General features: G+C 38.2%; 2 protein-coding genes across 4 annotated transcripts; one reads left to right on the top strand and one right to left on the bottom strand.

The window, feature by feature from the left end:
- Window positions 1-486: 486 nt before the first annotated feature.
- Window positions 487-6,347, top strand: emp3b (epithelial membrane protein 3b). Of its 3 annotated transcripts, none has more exons than XM_026921110.3 (5): window positions 487-635; window positions 3,168-3,256; window positions 3,479-3,581; window positions 3,709-3,849; window positions 5,980-6,347. In XM_026921110.3, the coding sequence occupies exons 2-5, from the start codon at window positions 3,179-3,181 to the stop codon at window positions 6,153-6,155; spliced, it is 498 nt and encodes a 165-aa protein (XP_026776911.1). In that variant the 5' UTR covers window positions 487-635; window positions 3,168-3,178; the 3' UTR covers window positions 6,156-6,347. The 3 variants fall into 3 exon arrangements, with proteins under 3 accessions (XP_026776911.1, XP_026776910.1, XP_053096692.1); XM_026921109.3 differs by lacking the exon at window positions 487-635 and adding an exon at window positions 1,928-2,467; XM_053240717.1 differs by lacking the exon at window positions 487-635 and adding an exon at window positions 1,929-2,471.
- A 405-nt stretch (window positions 6,348-6,752) lies between these two features.
- Window positions 6,753-14,446, bottom strand: nsfl1c (NSFL1 (p97) cofactor (p47)). Its single transcript, XM_026920082.3, has 9 exons — window positions 14,287-14,446; window positions 13,638-13,735; window positions 12,311-12,382; window positions 11,769-11,934; window positions 10,136-10,231; window positions 9,930-10,039; window positions 9,670-9,807; window positions 8,709-8,879; window positions 6,753-7,703 (listed from the first exon to the last, which is right to left on the bottom strand). Exons 1-9 carry the CDS (start codon window positions 14,386-14,388, stop codon window positions 7,541-7,543), a joined length of 1,116 nt encoding a protein of 371 aa, XP_026775883.1. The 5' UTR covers window positions 14,389-14,446; the 3' UTR covers window positions 6,753-7,540.
- Window positions 14,447-16,848: the final 2,402 nt, after the last annotated feature.

Raw genomic sequence — 16,848 nt, 5'->3', positions numbered from 1 at the left:
TACTGACCCCTAGTGACCCGGAGAGCTGCTGACCCGCAGCCTGGTTTCGGCTCTTTTCAGTGAGTCAGTCACTCGCCTCGGTTCATCAGAAAGAACCGACTCCTTCAGCTCCCAAACAAATGTGACAACATTAAGTTACTGCATATTTGAACTGACTAATGCACAGGAGTGGAAAACACTACAGTAATTTTAATTTGTTACTATATCAGTTTTTATCAGTTTGTATTATTGAAATTGGATACTTGTACTCTTACTTAATTACGTTTCCAAGAAAAAAAAAACATACTTTTTACTTCTTATGTTTTTATTTAGACTTTCAAAGTACAAATCTCAAAGGTTTTTTTTTCTCTCATCCAGCTAACGACTGTAAGCTACACATCAGTTTAGCAGCCAGTCAGTGGAGAAAAATCTTAACCACCTATAAAATGAGGTGTCTCCCTTGCCTCCTACAAAGCATGAACACTATCTAATTTGAAAAAAGTATACTGAGGTCATTTTATTGGCAAAATTTGCTAACATTAACAGGCTTTAACAAAATTAGCCTGGCTTCTTTGCTAATGCTAGTTTGCCAGGTTAGGCTAGTATCAGTTCCAGCAGCTAGCATTAATGGCTAGCAAGTCAGATTCTACCTAATGGTAAACATTGTTTATTTACATGGTATTTTACTTCTGATTAATTCATTAGCAAACTACACAGCATTAGCCATGCATTTGACCAACAACCCTAGCAAGATTAAATGATGTTTTCAGGCAAAATGGCGTTGTTGCCTTAAAAATCATCTTCTAACAGTTTTAGATAAGTAATATATTACTTTTCACATGAAAACATTAAATTAAATTAAATTAAATTAAATAAAAAAAATTTACTTTTAATTTCTTTTAATACTGGAGAGCATTTAAACGTAGCAATTTATTTTTACTTTCATGTTAATACAATTTTGGCTGGATACTTCCACTTTTAATTTTTTTTTCCACTTTTATGATTTTGACACATTATCTATACTTTCACTTAAGAATAATTTCTCTGTACTTTTCCACCTCTGCTTATGTAATAATCTGCTGTCTGTGCTTGACTTTCTTTAAAGATTGCACATTCATGCAGTTATCTAATCAGCCAATCATTTGGCAACAGCACAATGCAAAAATCATGCAGATACAAGTTAGGAGCTTCAGTTAATGTTCACATCAGAATGGGGAAAAATTCTGTGTAAACTCTAGAGACTGTTGTGTGTGAAATTCCCAGGAGATAAGCAGTTTCTGAAATACTCAAACCAGCCCATCTGATACCAACAACCATGCCACGGTTAAAGTCACAGTGATCACACTTTTTCCCCATTCTCATGTTTGATGTGAACATTAACTGAAGCTCTTCACGTGTATCTCCATGATTTTTTGCATTGCGCTGCTGCCACATGATTGGCTGATTAGATAACTGCATGAATGTACAGGTGTTCCTAATAAAGTGGACGGTGAGTGTATTTTCAAGCAGCAGTGCAGTCGGACGCTCATGCTGCATCAGTTACACAGAGAAAAGAGTCAAACACTCATCTGATTCTTGCCAGAACTGATTCTTCAGCATTATGCTGTGTCAAACTACTTAGAAGTGAAAATGTTTGGATGCACAGTTTGGTTGCACTGTATGTAATTAATGACAGGGAGAGTCATGAATACAGAATACACCCATGAATTTTCAGTCGAAGCATCACATTTGTCTTCTCCTTTTAAAAAGAATTGGTTTGTTTTTGAACCTTTGAGCCTTTATCAGTTACACCTACCAATTGTTTATCACTTCGTAAGTAAACAATGACTGACTGTATCCTGTCTGTCGCTATGCACAATTTGGCATCCCCTCTACTCCACCCTTCAGTTGATGGGGAACTCTCTAGGACCACACCTGACCTGATGTTTTTTGGGTGGTGGACCATTCTCATTCATAGCAGTGACACTGATGTGGTAGTGTGAGTGCCGCTTGTTAGAGTGTATCAGGCACAGCAACACTGCTGAACAGCTGCCACTGTTGGGTCCTCAGTCATTTTAAGTAAAACTGCAATTAATTTGAATTTTCAGATTCAGATCTGGTGTAGTTTCGAACAAATAAACACAGTTATTACTGTAATTTTCCACATGAAGGTGTTCCCCCTTCCCTGCTCAATTTGAACAGGATGAAAGCCGCCCCTCAGCTCTGGGTATAATACACAGCAGAGGAAATCTGGTGGGCTGAAACGACGTGTGGATGCTCTTGTGTGTCTTCGTTTAGCTGGGTGGGCCTGCTTAAAGACTGGCCTATTTTTGTAGACATGAGAGAGTGCAGGGAAGGGAGTGTTGTTCCTGTAAGATAGGAAGCAGCCACCAAGTCCAAAGCAAATATAAAGGGCGGAGTGAAAGGAAGACAGTAGTGGAAGAGTAAAAGTGGACTCGGTGGACATCCCCCTTGAAGCTGGTGAAACATCTTGTTGAGTGTAATCATTGTAGGTGAGCCAGCGCTTCTTTTCATCAATGACATTAAATTAAGAGCTAAGTTTCACAAATATGTCAACGTTTTGCTAATATAGGCCTATAAATTATCTTAAACAGTCAGACTACTAATTAATGTTTATTTTAAACATGAAAGTAAATATATCTGAACTGTAGTCTGTTGGCCTCATGAACAGTCATATGATAAATATGTAATGTGCTATATATGAATATACATTTTATATTGATGTTGCCATTTTGTCTTTTTATAAACAGTAATAATTTGTAAATGTAAAAAGTAATACTTTAAAACAGAGAATTTTCAAGTTGATGGAACAGCAGTCGATTTACATGAACATGACTGAAGAGCCAAAAAAAAATAGGCAGCCTCCTTGTTACCAGATGATCTACTGTGAAGTAATTAGAACATGACTCTGATAAACTGTTTCTTCTCCCTCTAATTAAAATGGGAGGTAACACAATCTGGCTCTGGAGTGCCTTACGGTTTACCCTGCCATACAGACATTTTATCACTTGCCCACTTTTCACTCCTGGTTTTGAGAACAGAAGAGTGCAGGACACCATCCCCAAGATATATGAGTGTTTTATTAGTAGTAAGCATATGTTGTGAGAATGGTTCAAAACTAAATTAAAGAAATATATCCTATGTTCCAGCATCAAGATTTGATAAACAGAATATTTCATTTTTTCCAGAGTGAGGGACCATGGCCATCCTGCTGATTTTTATCACACTGCTACATCTCTTCACACTGGCAGTTGTGTTCGTTGCCACTATGGAAAAGGTTAAAAATAATGAAGCTCCGGCTCACAATTCAAGATATCATATTGATCATTTTTTTTATTGCAAAACGTTACGTGCAGAAATAAACCAGTCCTGTTTGCCTCATATATACACCTTGTGATAAACCTAATTTCACATTTCAGAAATTATGAGAGAGAATTCTGTAATATTGTGATCCTCAGTCACTGGTTACAGTTTTGTCTGTTTCTTCTGCTTGACTCAGTCCTGGTGGGTGTGGAGCAGCACTGAGAGGTCAGACCTCTGGTACGACTGCAGGTTAGACAATGAAACCGAGACGTGGTTTTGTGTGTCTTCGAACGAGACAGGTAATTTCCCCTGCCCACCTCATATATCCTAACTCATATATAACTAACTCAGTGCAAACTGAGCTTCTTTATTCTTTAGTTTCTTTACTGACTGCAAGTACAGTTAGTGTTGAAATTTATCTTTCAGAGTGGCTTCAAGCTGTCCAAGTCCTGATGGTCTTGTCTGCTGTCTTTTGCTCTGTCTCATTTCTCGTTTTCCTCGGTCAGCTCTTTATTATGTCAAAAGGAGGCCTCTTCTACCTTACAGGAGTCTGCCAAGCATTCGCAGGTAAAATACAAAAATAAGTAAAAATACAAAAGTATAGTAAAAGTTACATCCCATCCAAGGTGTCCCCTGCCTTGTGCCCCGAGTACCCTGGGATAGGCTCCAGGCTACCCTGTGACCCTGTGTAGGATAAGCAGTACAGAGAATGGATGGACTAATAGTAAAAGTTACACTCAAGAAGCACTTTATTAGGAACACCTATACACCTACTCATTTATGCAATTATCTAATCAGCCAATCGTGTGGCAGCAGTGCAATGCATAAAATCATGCACCAGCAGCTTCAGATCATTTCCACATCAACCATCTGAATGGGGAAAAAAATGTGATCTCAGTGATTTTGACTGTGGCATGATTGTTGGTACGAGACGGGCTGGTTTGAGTATCTCTATAACTGCTGTTCTCCTGGGATTTTCACACACAACAGTCTCTAGAGTTTACTCAGAATGGTGCAATAAAAAAAAACATTCAGTTAGCGGCAGTTCTGCGGACGGAAACACACTGTTGATGAGAGAGGTCAACGGAGAATGGCCAGACTGGCTCGAGCTGACAGAAAGGCTACAGTATCTCAGATAACCACTCTGTACAATTGTGACGAGCAGAAAAGCATCTCAGAATGCACAACATGTCGAACCTTGAGGCGGATGGGCTACAACACAGAAGATCACGTTGGATTCCACTTCTGTCAGCCAAGAACAGAAAGCTGAGGCACAGTCTCATCAAAACTAGACAGTTGATGACTGGAAAAATGTAGCCTGGTCTAACGAATCTCGATTTCTAGTGAGGCACACAGATGGTAGGGCCAGAATTTGGCGCTAACGGCATGAATCCATGGACTCAACCTGCCTTGCCTCAACAGTCCAGGCTGGTGGAGGTGGTGTAATGGTGTGGGGAATGTTTTTTGGCACACTTTGGGTCATTTAATACCAAATAATCATTGCTTGAATGCCACTAAATATATGAGTATTGTTGCTGACCATGTGCATCCCTTCATGGCCACAATTTCCCATCTTCTAATAGCTACTTCCAGCATGATAATGCACCGTGTCACAAAGCAAAAGTTGTCTCAAACTGGTTTCATGAATGTGACAATGAGTTCAGTGTTCTTCAGTGGTAGAATAAGAGCTTTGCCGCATGAAAGTGCACCAGAAAAATCTGTAGGAATCTGCAGCAATCACAGGAATTGAGAGCAAAGGGAGGCCCTACTCAGTATTAGTAGAGTGTGCCTAATAAAGTGCTCTGTGAATGTATATTATACACTTATTCTGTTATATTTTGTTTATATTACATTCCATGGGGTCAGAATGTCTGAGCCCACTAGTGAAAATGCTCTTTTCTACTTTAATACAAAATGTTTCATTAAAAAATTATATCAGCAACAACCTGAGTGAACAGTACCATCTTAGAATATTTAAATTGGCTCCCGAGCAGTGCAAAAGAAAAGTGTTTGCCCTATCGTTGACCATACTCTCCCTCCCCTCTCCATCACAACAAGAGCCAATCATGGGCATCTGTGAGCTCATGTATGCAGAAGAGGGTAGATAGCACTTTCTGAGTGTGTTACGCTGCTCTGTGATGCAGCATGCAAAGCAGTTTGAAAAGATGTAGTTGGCTGGCTTAACATGCCAAAAGAGATATTAAATTTTAAAATATGAATATAAGTAGTTGATATGTATTAGTATTTGCTACATCCCCCTTTTACTTTAACGGCAGTGTGCACTACAGCAGGTGTAAACTCCACAAGATTGTGTAAAACCCGATGACCCATTTTAGATCAAATCCATCAAATCCACGTGTTTTCTGAACGAGAGCTTCAATGGAAAAAATAAAATCTGACCTTTTGTACAAAGGAGCTAACATGGTCAATACCACAAATGTGCTTAAATTTAAACAATGACCTGGAAATAGTGCAGAATATTGAATATTCAAGATACTGAATGTTTTCTTTTCAGTTTTAAATGAAAAAAAAATCCCAGATTTTCAATGTGGTTACAGACGTTTGGACCCCAGTGTATATAGCAAGATGCTAGAAAGTTTTTTACCGAATAAGTGCAAGTTACAATTACAGCCAAGTTGAAGTCCCCTTAATGAAATCTTGACTCTGTAATAGCTTCTCTCTTTACTTTTCTCACAGGTCTCACAACCTTTACTGCAGTACTCATCTACACATTACACAACAAAGAAATCCTTCAGGACGCCAGAAATTTGAGCTCAGGACACTTTGGTTACTGCTTTATTTTGGCATGGGTGTGTGTGCCTTTGCTAATGTGGAGTGGAATCATGTACATATATTTACGCAAACGGAAGTAGCGTCACGTTTGCTCCTGATTAAGTATAAAACAGCCACAGTAATATGTATATATAAATTTGATCACTTTTATATTGTAACAAAAGACAAACTTGATATTCTTTCTTATTTTGTAGGATAATGTTCTGTACCACAATATCTTTTTAACTATATACATGCCAAGTATTTTTATGAATAAAACCTGATTAAAACAACTTTGAGGCAGTAATTGTCTAAAATGTCCGTGCACATAGCTCAGCAATAACTCAGGAACTGAATATAGTGGAATCTAATTTTCACAAAAATAGAGCCATTGTTATTTCATTGTGATATTATGATAAATAAACTGTCAGTAAAAATTGCACTTTTTACAGTAAGGCAGTTAGTCCTACTGTTGGCAGTTTCTTCAGAGAAGCTGTGGCTCATGATGAACACAACATATGACTGGTTCTGTGCTAAAAGCTTCCTTCACGTTGTACAGTAAGCATGAAGTTCCTGCAGATACAGGCCTCTTAGTTTCTTTTCTTATGGCAGGAGTTAGCTAGGCTTTATATGGTTCCACATGATTGAACACTGTCCTGTGTGAATCCAGTAAAAATGAAGAAAAGCTTCTCTAGATAGATAGGTAGACAGAGAGATTTTAATCGCAGAATTACCACATCTCCACACAACCACGCAGTGTCTCCAGTTCTACAAGTGGCTGCATAGAATACAATATAGCTGCCGATGTGTTTAGCAGCAAAGCAAGTGGTCGGCTCAACCAGCTATTTTCTTATCTTGCTAGCATATAATCAGGCAACAAAATGAATAAGGTGCAGCTGTCAATTAAAAATAAACCATTTTAGTGTTAATCATCAGCTTTCTTACTGAAAGGAAAAAAAAAAAACAATAGAAAAAATATTTTAACTTTTTTGTGTTGCAATTAAATCTGAAGTCCATTGGAGTGGGTGTTGGATTATAAGGCTAAAGGCATTGGGAGTTTGGTGAGAGTGGTGATTATGGTGAGAGACAGATTGCATTAAGAAAAGAGAAAATGAAGAGGTAAAAGAAGAACAGTAGAACTGCTTAAGAAACACTGAGGTAAAAACATTGAGGTGAAAACTATTTAGAAAGCTCTTTATTTTCAGTTTGGGTGTGTTTTCCTAGTATTTTTTTTAATTGGTAAATTATGTAGGGAAACTCCATACTTCTCTCCTTCCATTAACGCATCTCATAGGAATTATTTTTATTTTTCCCCTGCTCCATTCTGTCATATCCAAAAGGTACACACCATCACAAAATTGCCAAAGAGGAAAAATGTCACTAAGGAAAGAAAAATTAAGTAATGATAAGTCCTCAAGTCCATACATCCCCCACTGAGTAGGAAACTCAGAGTGCTGTGATAAAACATAGCCACTACAAGGTATCATCACTTTAGCCGCTGCACAATGACTGCGTTCAGCAGGTTGGCCTCCTTCAGTGTCAGACTCTCGTCTGTCAGCTCCTTGTTGGGGAAAGTTGTCATGAGGACAAACTCCGCTGCAGCCATGGCTGGCCGAGCGTTCACCACAAACTGGCGTACATCAGAGACCCTGAGGGGAAAGAAACAGGAAATAAAGATGTTATAATGGCTTTGGTTGATCCTTATTACTATTTAAGTGTCAGTAATGAGGCTTTGGGCAAAAAACTGCAAATTCTTGTACAGTTTTGTGCTTTTATCTTATGTCACATGAGCTGGAGTCGACCATATTGAGCTGATTGAGTCCTAAACTGAAATGTCATTATACCACAGTGCTGGTGGATTCTCTAATCTGATTGGTCAGCTCAGACAGCAAATCCAACTGTAATTGCACAGGTTTATATTAATGTCCTCATTCTAATACATCATTGTTTGTATAATAAAACTAATTCATGGGAACCAGTATGGTGGACACTCCACACAATCAAAGTCCAGTAATAATTATAATAATAATAATAATAATAATAATAATAATAATAATAATAATAATAATATTAATAACAAACCAAATAGTTTAAAAAATAAACGATTTTAAAAACATGTGAAAAACACACTTGAACGATTTTAAAAACATGTGAAAAACATGTGAACACTGTGAAGCTTTCTATAAGGACATGTTTCTTTAACATTTAAGGAAGGTGTCTCGTTTTTCAGTGCTTTGTAATGCTTCAGTAAATTTTCCACCATGGGAGAGACGGAGGCCCTAGCGCTTTCCACTTTCTCTGTAACATGACAGACCGTGTTTTGTCTTAAAAAAATTCAAGAGAAGAGAAAAAAAAAGGCTTCACATTTTCCTTTAGAGTTACACTGAATTAAGGTACCAGCCATCAGTGACCTGGCATGAACCAACCCCCCTGGCCCAATGTCAGTGTAACCACTGTGACACTCTCACTGAATCCATCCATATGCCATTTTGCAATAAATTGTAATTGTTCTTTTCTATCTTTTGACACAGTTTTCTCTCTCTGGTTTCAATTACTGTTTTATGCACTATTGTAAATAAGGAAGAAAAACGTGCTGCAGCTCTCTTGAATAAGTCTGGCTGCAATTATTGAGGCAGTATGTTTTGATTCTGTACCTGTGGGTGTGGTTAAACTTCTGCACCAGTCGTCCTCCATCAGCCAGTCTGATCTGGATGTTGGTGACGGGCTGCGACTCATCCACGCTAATAGATGCGCAGGCCTGAGCCTCGCTCGCAGCCTGATGTGCCTGATCCATTCTTGGGACAGATACCAATTCTGGAGTGGCACTGAGAGAGGGATTTAAAGAAAAAACACAGAATATATCATATGCCGCTTATGATTATTGAATTATTATAATTATTATCTAGAATTATTGGCACCCTTAAGTAAAATAGGCAGTTTTTTTATATACGAAAACCTGCACAAGTTGTGTAATTGGTATAAAAAAAAAAAATCAATCAATTTAAAATAATCTTTAGCACAGTCAGAGTTATGATTAAAAAAAAAAACTTTAAGGAAATGGATAGTGACACTCCTCCTCACTGTGTTGGGAGTCAATATGACGAGAGAGAACTGCACAGTGTAGCTGGTTGTCAATTTTCAAAATTAGACAGCACCTCCATAACAATAAGCTGTGTGGAAAGAAACTTTTTGCTTGAAAGAAGCTGTGTCTGAGAGCAACCCACAAAATGCAGTGTCTAAACTTCAGTCACTGACACTACAATTGTGACCAAAATAGAAAGTTTTGTGCTCTGAGATCCCTCCCAGCCTTTTATAACATTGTTAGACCTTGTTACCGGAAGAGTGCTGTTTTTCCTCACCAGAAGAGACTTCACATAATGCTAAAGGTAACAATGCCCATAATATAAGTAATTAAAGCCAATAATTGAGAAACATACACTACTTGAGAAAACATTGTTTTAGAGTTTAATTTTAAAACACTAGTGTGAACATATGTTCAGCTCAAAATTTCACTCATTGCGTTGCATGTGTTCCTGATTTATATAATCAAAGTGCTGATTAAACGGCACCTGACCTTTGAACACAAAGTGGAATGTACATAGAGCACTTACTCACCTGCCCAGTTTCTGCCCCTCCCCAGTAAAAGCCTTGAAGGCAGACTTGGGTCTGATGAAGTCTTCGTCCCTATGGTCCTCCATATCCAGATTCACCTGCCCACCACGAGAGCGCTGCCTCAGCTCCAGAGGAATCTCCCTGAGACACAAAGCGAGTTTACATGGTGTGAGGAGCCAGCTGTAACTGTAGATGAACTTGAAGTAAAAGAACCAGTGAACATAGTGATTTGGTCGAAAAAAGTTCCAACATCCCAAACTCACCCCCTGCGGATGGACTCCAGGAAGAGGGCATTCCCAGGATCATTGTAGTTTCTGAGCTCTCCATCATCAAGGCTGAATCCTGTCTTCCACAGCTTCAGCACCACATGTACCTGTATCGAAGCAACAGTCATGAAGTGTACATCAGAGACTGCCCTGATTAAACCTCCTCACACACTTTACTGTAGTTCAGGAGCTTGTTGACTCACATCTTGTGCACTGTTAGCGGATCTCCTCTCTCCAGCCACGTAGGCGGACTCTTCTTCTGGTGCTGCACCCAGACGATAACCACCTCCTACAAATGCCTGTAGGGGCACAAAATTACAAGACACTGTCAGGCAGAACACAGACAGACTGAATCAGAAACTAAGTGAAGAGGTATCAGGAGTAGAGCTGTAACAACAAAATCAGTACAAATCTATAATAAAAAAATTGGCAATAAATTTCATTATCTATTAGCTGGACTGTGCTTTGAAGCATGCAGTGGCGCACTACATCACTTTATTTAGAATAAAAACACGTTTGCAGGAAATAGTAGAGCATGTTACCTTTACACTACGTTGTTGGCTTCACGACATCACTTGTGAGTAATATTTCAATTTGTAATCATTTCATTTTGTGGTTAATGTGATTAACAGTAGAAGCACAATGTATTTGCTTGAATTATACACAATATTAATTTCTATTATATTACTTGATATTAACAGTTTGTTTATAGAACTGTCCTATATAAGTAATATCGCATTCGCAATCATGCTGAGTGTTATAAAAAGTGACATGTACCAGTACTGTTATACTAAATATAAGCACTCATGGATGACTAATATGCACTACTTTGGCCAAAGGTCTGTTGTTTGTATGACAACTCGATGGGCTGAAAATGAACATGGTTATATACGAATGTTTAGCCTTTAGCCACGAATGTTTTCTCACTTTAAAACTCATGTCGCATGTGCGGTGCTGGACAGTGAGTAGTGAAGCTATCTGAATCAATTAGCTTGTATGTGGTCACCATCTACGATCTTATCATGACTGTCATTTTGGCTTTTAAGACTTTTTTTGCAAGTTAGTGAACAGAGCAACCAAACTACTTTCCCTACTGATGAAAATATATGTAGGAAACAAAAAACGTTACAGAGACACCTTTGGTACCTTTTCAAACCTGTCAACAAAATATTAAAATATTTGTAAAATGAAGCATGGATCACATATTTAAAAAATGTGAAATAAAAAGATCATCACTTGTTTTGATGGGTAGCAGATCCTTGGCCAAGTAAAATGTCATGGCAGCAGTGATGTCTGTCCAGTGCTTACTTTTTTCCCATGACTAGTAACTTTTTCAAAAGCATATGTTTACTTCAGGAGTGTTTCTGGCTGCGGTGCTGTGGACATGCGCTTCCTGTGCTCTCTGGTTTTCGGTGTTATTCTTTGGGGTGCTTCCTTGACGGTTAAATAAGTTTGTCATGTTTCCTCGACATGCAATCTTGACTTTGCAGGCTTTGAAACCAACAGTGGTTTGCACTGTGTCTGCCAGCAGTTCCATGTTGTGAGCTATGCTGCAGTGTTGCCAAGCAAAACAAGGAAAAAGTGTAAGCTAAGGAACTGCTTATTCTTGATTATTATTGGTTTGTTCGTGTGTCTGTCAGTGAGCCCCAATCAATTAGCTATCTGTCTTGTTCTGCCTTCAAAATGGTGCATTAGTTATCTTGGGTGTGAACAACCCACAAATGCTACCTGTTATAATAGTACATAGTAAGTATTTTTAGTGTCTGTGATGATGCTGTTTGTTGTCACTTGCCTAGTGTTAACAGCACATGCCCAATATACATGAGTATATGATACCTTAGCCCTGCTAGACTCTCCAGGCCCTTTGCCTGCTCTGTCGACTGGAACGGCCCCGTGCTCCTTAGCACCCTTGAACAAGTCCTCAACCACCTCATTTGTGCTCTTCTTCTTGGGTGGACCAACAATCTGCTGACCACTGCGTTCTGAACCACCAGCGAAGAACCTGTGGGAAAAGAAATCAATCATCAGGGATGAATAACGCTGACAGCACACTGTAGGAAATTCTCCACTACGTTTCTAGTGTAGTGGCTGGATGTAGCGCAGAGTGTTTCAGTAGAAGGTCTCCAGAGATTATCGTCAGCAGAATGTGCTTACATGGGGTTTAAAAAAAAAAAAAAAACAGTGCATCCACCTGCCAGTGGTTTTGTCTAGTAACTGTTAAACTGTAGAACTGTTTTGAGAAAAATTTCTTTTTCACTGGAACTATTAAACACCTGGTTTTGGACTTCAGTTTAATATGAAAACACAATGATTTACATATTGGACTTGCTACAAGGATTTGCTACTCAACTGACAATGGTTCATATACACATACTGACCTCTGACCTTCTTCATCACTCTCCTCTTCATCTTCATGCCTCAAGTCTCTGAAGGAAGTCACTCGGTGTTCACTAAATAAGAACATAAGTAAAATGAGCCTTTGCAAATACTGAGACAATTAAGGTATTTTGTTGAGTGATAACTTGTATCAGTGCAGTCTGATGTTAATGCAGATCCCCTATGCAAATATGTAAAAGGTGGAAGGTCTGGATCAGTTCAGAGAAAAACTGAACTACACTTTTTTTTCCCCTCATTTCCTTAAGTTTTGTGCTGGACCTATGATAATGTAGTTTGCATTACGTTTTGGAGGTCGAGCTCACTTAAAATCTTTTCCATAAAGACATGTCTAGTTATGACTGATGAGATTTAGGACATAATATGACTTACTGCAACCTACAAAAATGAAGAAAACTTCATAGCTGTGTGAGCTAATGGCAACAGACAGTCAGATTCACAATTTGCGTGGATATAGTTTCTCAAAAATATTAACACATGGAATTGTTTAAAGTCTCAGCAGAGACACACAGTATGTTGCCAGGTTTCCTCCCAAAGTTTCAAATATGGAATTGTTGTAGAAAGCTTTAAGTTATGTGGATGATTATGTAGTTCCACTTTGAACTAAACTTGTTTAAAAAAATGAGCTTATATATTTTGACGTCATTTGAGGCATATGTAGATGTACAAAACTAAGAAGCAAACAAGACACAAAATGTTTTGCAGATTAAGTACATTTGTGGTACAGGGGAAACTGTGTTTGTTTTTTTTGCCAGATTATTTCCTTACGAAATGTGGACAAAAGCTTATTAACATCTATATATCAATATATATTTATATCTATCTATACATCTGTCTATTTGTTTATATATATATATATATATATATATATATATATATATATATATATATATATACACACACACACACGCACACACACAAACACACATATATATGCGTGTATATATATGTACGTATGTGTGTGTACACCCAGACACACCCAGTACTGTACAAAAGTCTTAGGCACCCTTTTTTTAAGTACAAACTTGTTAAAGATTTTTATTTTATGACTTCTACATTATCAAGTCAGTAAAATTAGTTTTCCAGCACAAAATTAAATGGTGCAGAAATCTTCACACCAAATATTGGCTTTGTTTCATTTATTATTGTTTACTGCTCTTTATAGTATTTTTTTTAAAGTGTGGAAACATTTAATTTCATTATTCTTGACGGCATCTTTGCTCTCCAGCATTTCTTTGCATGTGCCTAAGACTTTTGCACAGTACTGTGTGTGTATATACTGTATATATGAAAGGAACTCTGCTGCTTTACCTTGGTCCTGTGGATCGAGGGCCCGGGCCGCTTTCTGGCTGAGGAAGGGTAACAATATCATCATCTCCTCCATCCTCAAAGAAGCTGGCAAGGGCAAGCTGAGGAGACACATCAACACCAGAGACACAAGAGCTTCATAAGTGACGGGGAAAGACAATGTGGCTGAGTCTGACGTTTGCAATTCACAACATATCACTAACAGCACAGCTGATTATACATCGTAAGAAAGGAAAGCTTGCTCGCGCTGTCTTCACTATTCTACAGTATCACTCAGGTGTGAATATCTGTTATACGTCAAGAACCTAACTAATTATTCCTGCACGTTTAGCGACTCGTCTGTCCGACACTGCCGTAGCTAAAACAGCTAGCAGTCTATAGTGCCTGTATTGTAGTTAATGTAGTTATCTAGATAACATGAACAAATCTGGGGTAGATCTAGTTTATCACGTCTGCCAGGCTAATTATAATGCCAAAGTGTTCAGACTGGGGGTGCTTCCCATCAACAGTGACTTGCACAATTCACTAGCCGGTTACTTAGCGCATGCTAGCTAATTAGCTACCTACTGAGCGTGCGAGCTTAAAGTGATAGCTGCTAATTGACAGTCAGACAGTCAGTAATGCACGCAAAGAAACTGTAAGCCTGCTTCACCTGCAAATCCCAGCCAGCTGATTCGAGGAAAAACCGGGCTCTCTCCTCCTCAACACCGGTAACTGCAACAAACTCCCTCACCGATTCATCCCGCGACGCCATTTTGCTGTGTGGAACTGCAGCTAGGTCCGACTGCTCGACGGGAAACAGTGGACTGAAAACTTCGGTTCCGATTTAGGTAGAAAATAAACGTTCCAGAGCGGCTGTACTACGCAGTAGTCCAATACCACAGTAAGAGACAGCGTCCTCGAGGTCTGTTTTCAATCAGAATCTCCATAAATCCAAATGTATGCCATTTTTGAATGATTAAAGCAAGGGTGCTCAAAGATGTTGCAGCTAGGAACCCCTTTAACTCTGAAATAAATTCCACAGTCTCCCTTAGGACAGATTTATTTAATGAATATTATTTAAATGTGTGCAATAAATGAAAAAAAAATGTTTATTTACAAGATCCATAGAGATGTGTGTTCCTGAACTTTCCGCCCACAGAACACATTAGGCTCATGTTTTCTGTTTAAAGGCCTATTTGTTTTGAATTAATGAGGTTTAGCCATTCACTTCAGTCAAAGCGCCTAATAACTATATTAACTCAGTGACTTTAATCATGTTGTGATTTTCACCACTGTAACTAAATTAAAAAATAAAAAAAAAATAATAATAAAAAAAAACAGATTTGCCTCACGAACCTTTGGGGTTCACTGTCGGACCTCATTTGGAGAATCATGCTATTCGTCAATGAAAATAAACCGAGACGCGCCAGCTGATTAGTGAGAAAATTAATGTTGTGTTTGTCCTGTCATTTCTATTGAGGGCAGATAGTAAAGTGTGTCCCTGCTGAAAGTGTAAATGTATAAATTAGTATGAAAGTAAAGTTTATGTAAATTGGGCTGTTTTAATTTTGTCCTGTGTTTATGCGTGCAGCCCCATTACATGGGGAATAATGTCTAGTTGCAGTACTTGCACACACCACTAGATGTCAGTGTAATTTCGAAATAATTGTGGACAGGGTGCAGTACTCGCACACACCACTAGATGTCAGTGTAATTTCGAAATAATTGTGGACAGGGTGCAGTACTCGCACACACCACTAGATGTCAGTGTACGTTCGAAATAAAGGTGGACACGCGACAGGAAACCTGTTGGGTCAATATGGGAAAATATCCTCATTGTCAAATACTTTTGACTACTACTTTTGCACAGAAGTGCTTGTTGTCTTGATGAGAGAATAAAGTGCAACCAGTTTTGTCCCTAGAATGTTTTGGAAAAGTGTGTATGAACACTTATGAAACATTCTTTTAGCATGTTATTGAGGAATGGTTTGCAAAGCTTAAAAGCAACACCAGATCATAATATTCTGTTAATTAAAATTATATGTTTTGCTGCAATAAGGTGCCAAAAGCCAAATTATGCAGGCTACTTTACAGGAAGTACCTGTTTTACAGCCCTGAATGGATCTTTATAATTAACATATGAAGATAACATATAACATATGTGCAAGATTTATTTGGTAATTAAATTCTGAATTGACTTTTTTTTTAGTTCATACTTCTTTTCATCAAAATTTTGGTCGGTTTACATTTAGGGTAATGGCTTCGCTGTACAGCTGCATTGCATTCTGTAACGTTGAGTCCAAAGTTTGCTGTCTCCTCAATTATATGTTGGATTTCCTGCTAATATGACATTGAAAGTCACTGAAAAATGGTGGGTGTGCTCTTTTATTTTTAGGAGCCAACAGCAAAACATTTGAAAATGTTGACATTTTTTCACCTATTAAACTCCTTTTTTAAATGTGCTAACAATGTCCCCCTGTGACAGAGTGCAACACACAACTGCTAGCATCTGATAAGAATAATTAAAATATAGCACTCACCAACAAATTAACAAATTCACAGATATTTCAATTTAAATATATCGAATGTGTTTGAGAGTGGACTTGTCTTTTAAGGTTTTTTTTAAAATCTGGATAGCAATGGTGGGTAAAGTACCCTTTAACACAATCAGCATATATCAGTCTGCTCAATGAGCAGTCTTTCAAAGTCCTTTCCCTGATGAGGTAGAGAGGAAACACAAATCCCAAAAGCCAATTGGCTGTAAAAGAAACAAGAGAGGGACAAAAGAATCTTCTATTACATTTTACACTCTCTATACACTGTGTGTGTGTATTAAACATTTAAAAAACACCTCTAAGAGTCTCATAAAAGTAAACAAAATAAAAGCAAAATAATTAAAATTATTACTATTAGCCTGATTAAAATTGAACTTTCCTCTGGTCCCTTCTTCGTTGTACCAAGACAGTGTCTTCTCAGTGTGCGATTTGAGACAAAGCTATTGATAAAATCAGTGTGCCCTGGTATGACTCTATGAGAAAGCAATCTTCACAGCCTTGTCTTGGTCTTTGTATGAAAGTCTGGAGTTGAATACAAAAAACACAATGCAGGAGAGCAGAGGCTTGTGAGGATTTGCAACTAATGTGGGAAATGTTGCCAGACAGAGAAGCTCGGGTCCCAAAATACTGTGTGAGTCTGTCTAAATGAGGAAGTCTCAGAAACGTACAGTGAAATA

The sequence above is a fragment of the Pangasianodon hypophthalmus genome, chromosome 16, assembly GCF_027358585.1.
Source record: "Pangasianodon hypophthalmus isolate fPanHyp1 chromosome 16, fPanHyp1.pri, whole genome shotgun sequence".
NCBI classification, from domain to species: Eukaryota; Metazoa; Chordata; class Actinopteri; order Siluriformes; family Pangasiidae; genus Pangasianodon; species Pangasianodon hypophthalmus.
The sequence above is the reverse complement of the archived record's forward strand: the minus strand, read 5'-3'. Positions and strand labels throughout refer to the sequence as shown.

Bases quoted from the DNA above. Each gene is read 5' to 3' on its own strand.
- emp3b (XM_026921110.3), top strand. From the start codon at position 3,179: ATGGCCATCCTGCTGATTTTTATCACACTGCTACATCTCTTCACACTG. The intron at 3,257-3,478 runs GTTAAAAATAAT...TGCTTGACTCAG, and splicing joins TCGTTGCCACTATGGAAAAG to TCCTGGTGGGTGTGGAGCAG. The intron at 3,850-5,979 runs GTAAAATACAAA...CTTTTCTCACAG, and splicing joins AGTCTGCCAAGCATTCGCAG to GTCTCACAACCTTTACTGCA.
- nsfl1c (XM_026920082.3), bottom strand. From the start codon at position 14,388: ATGGCGTCGCGGGATGAATCGGTGAGGGAGTTTGTTGCAGTTACCGGT. The intron at 12,383-13,637 runs GTAAAGCAGCAG...GTTCTTATTTAG, and splicing joins CCTCGATCCACAGGACCAAG to TGAACACCGAGTGACTTCCT. The intron at 8,880-9,669 runs GTGAGTAAGTGC...TCCCTCTCTCAG, and splicing joins GAGGGGCAGAAACTGGGCAG to TGCCACTCCAGAATTGGTAT.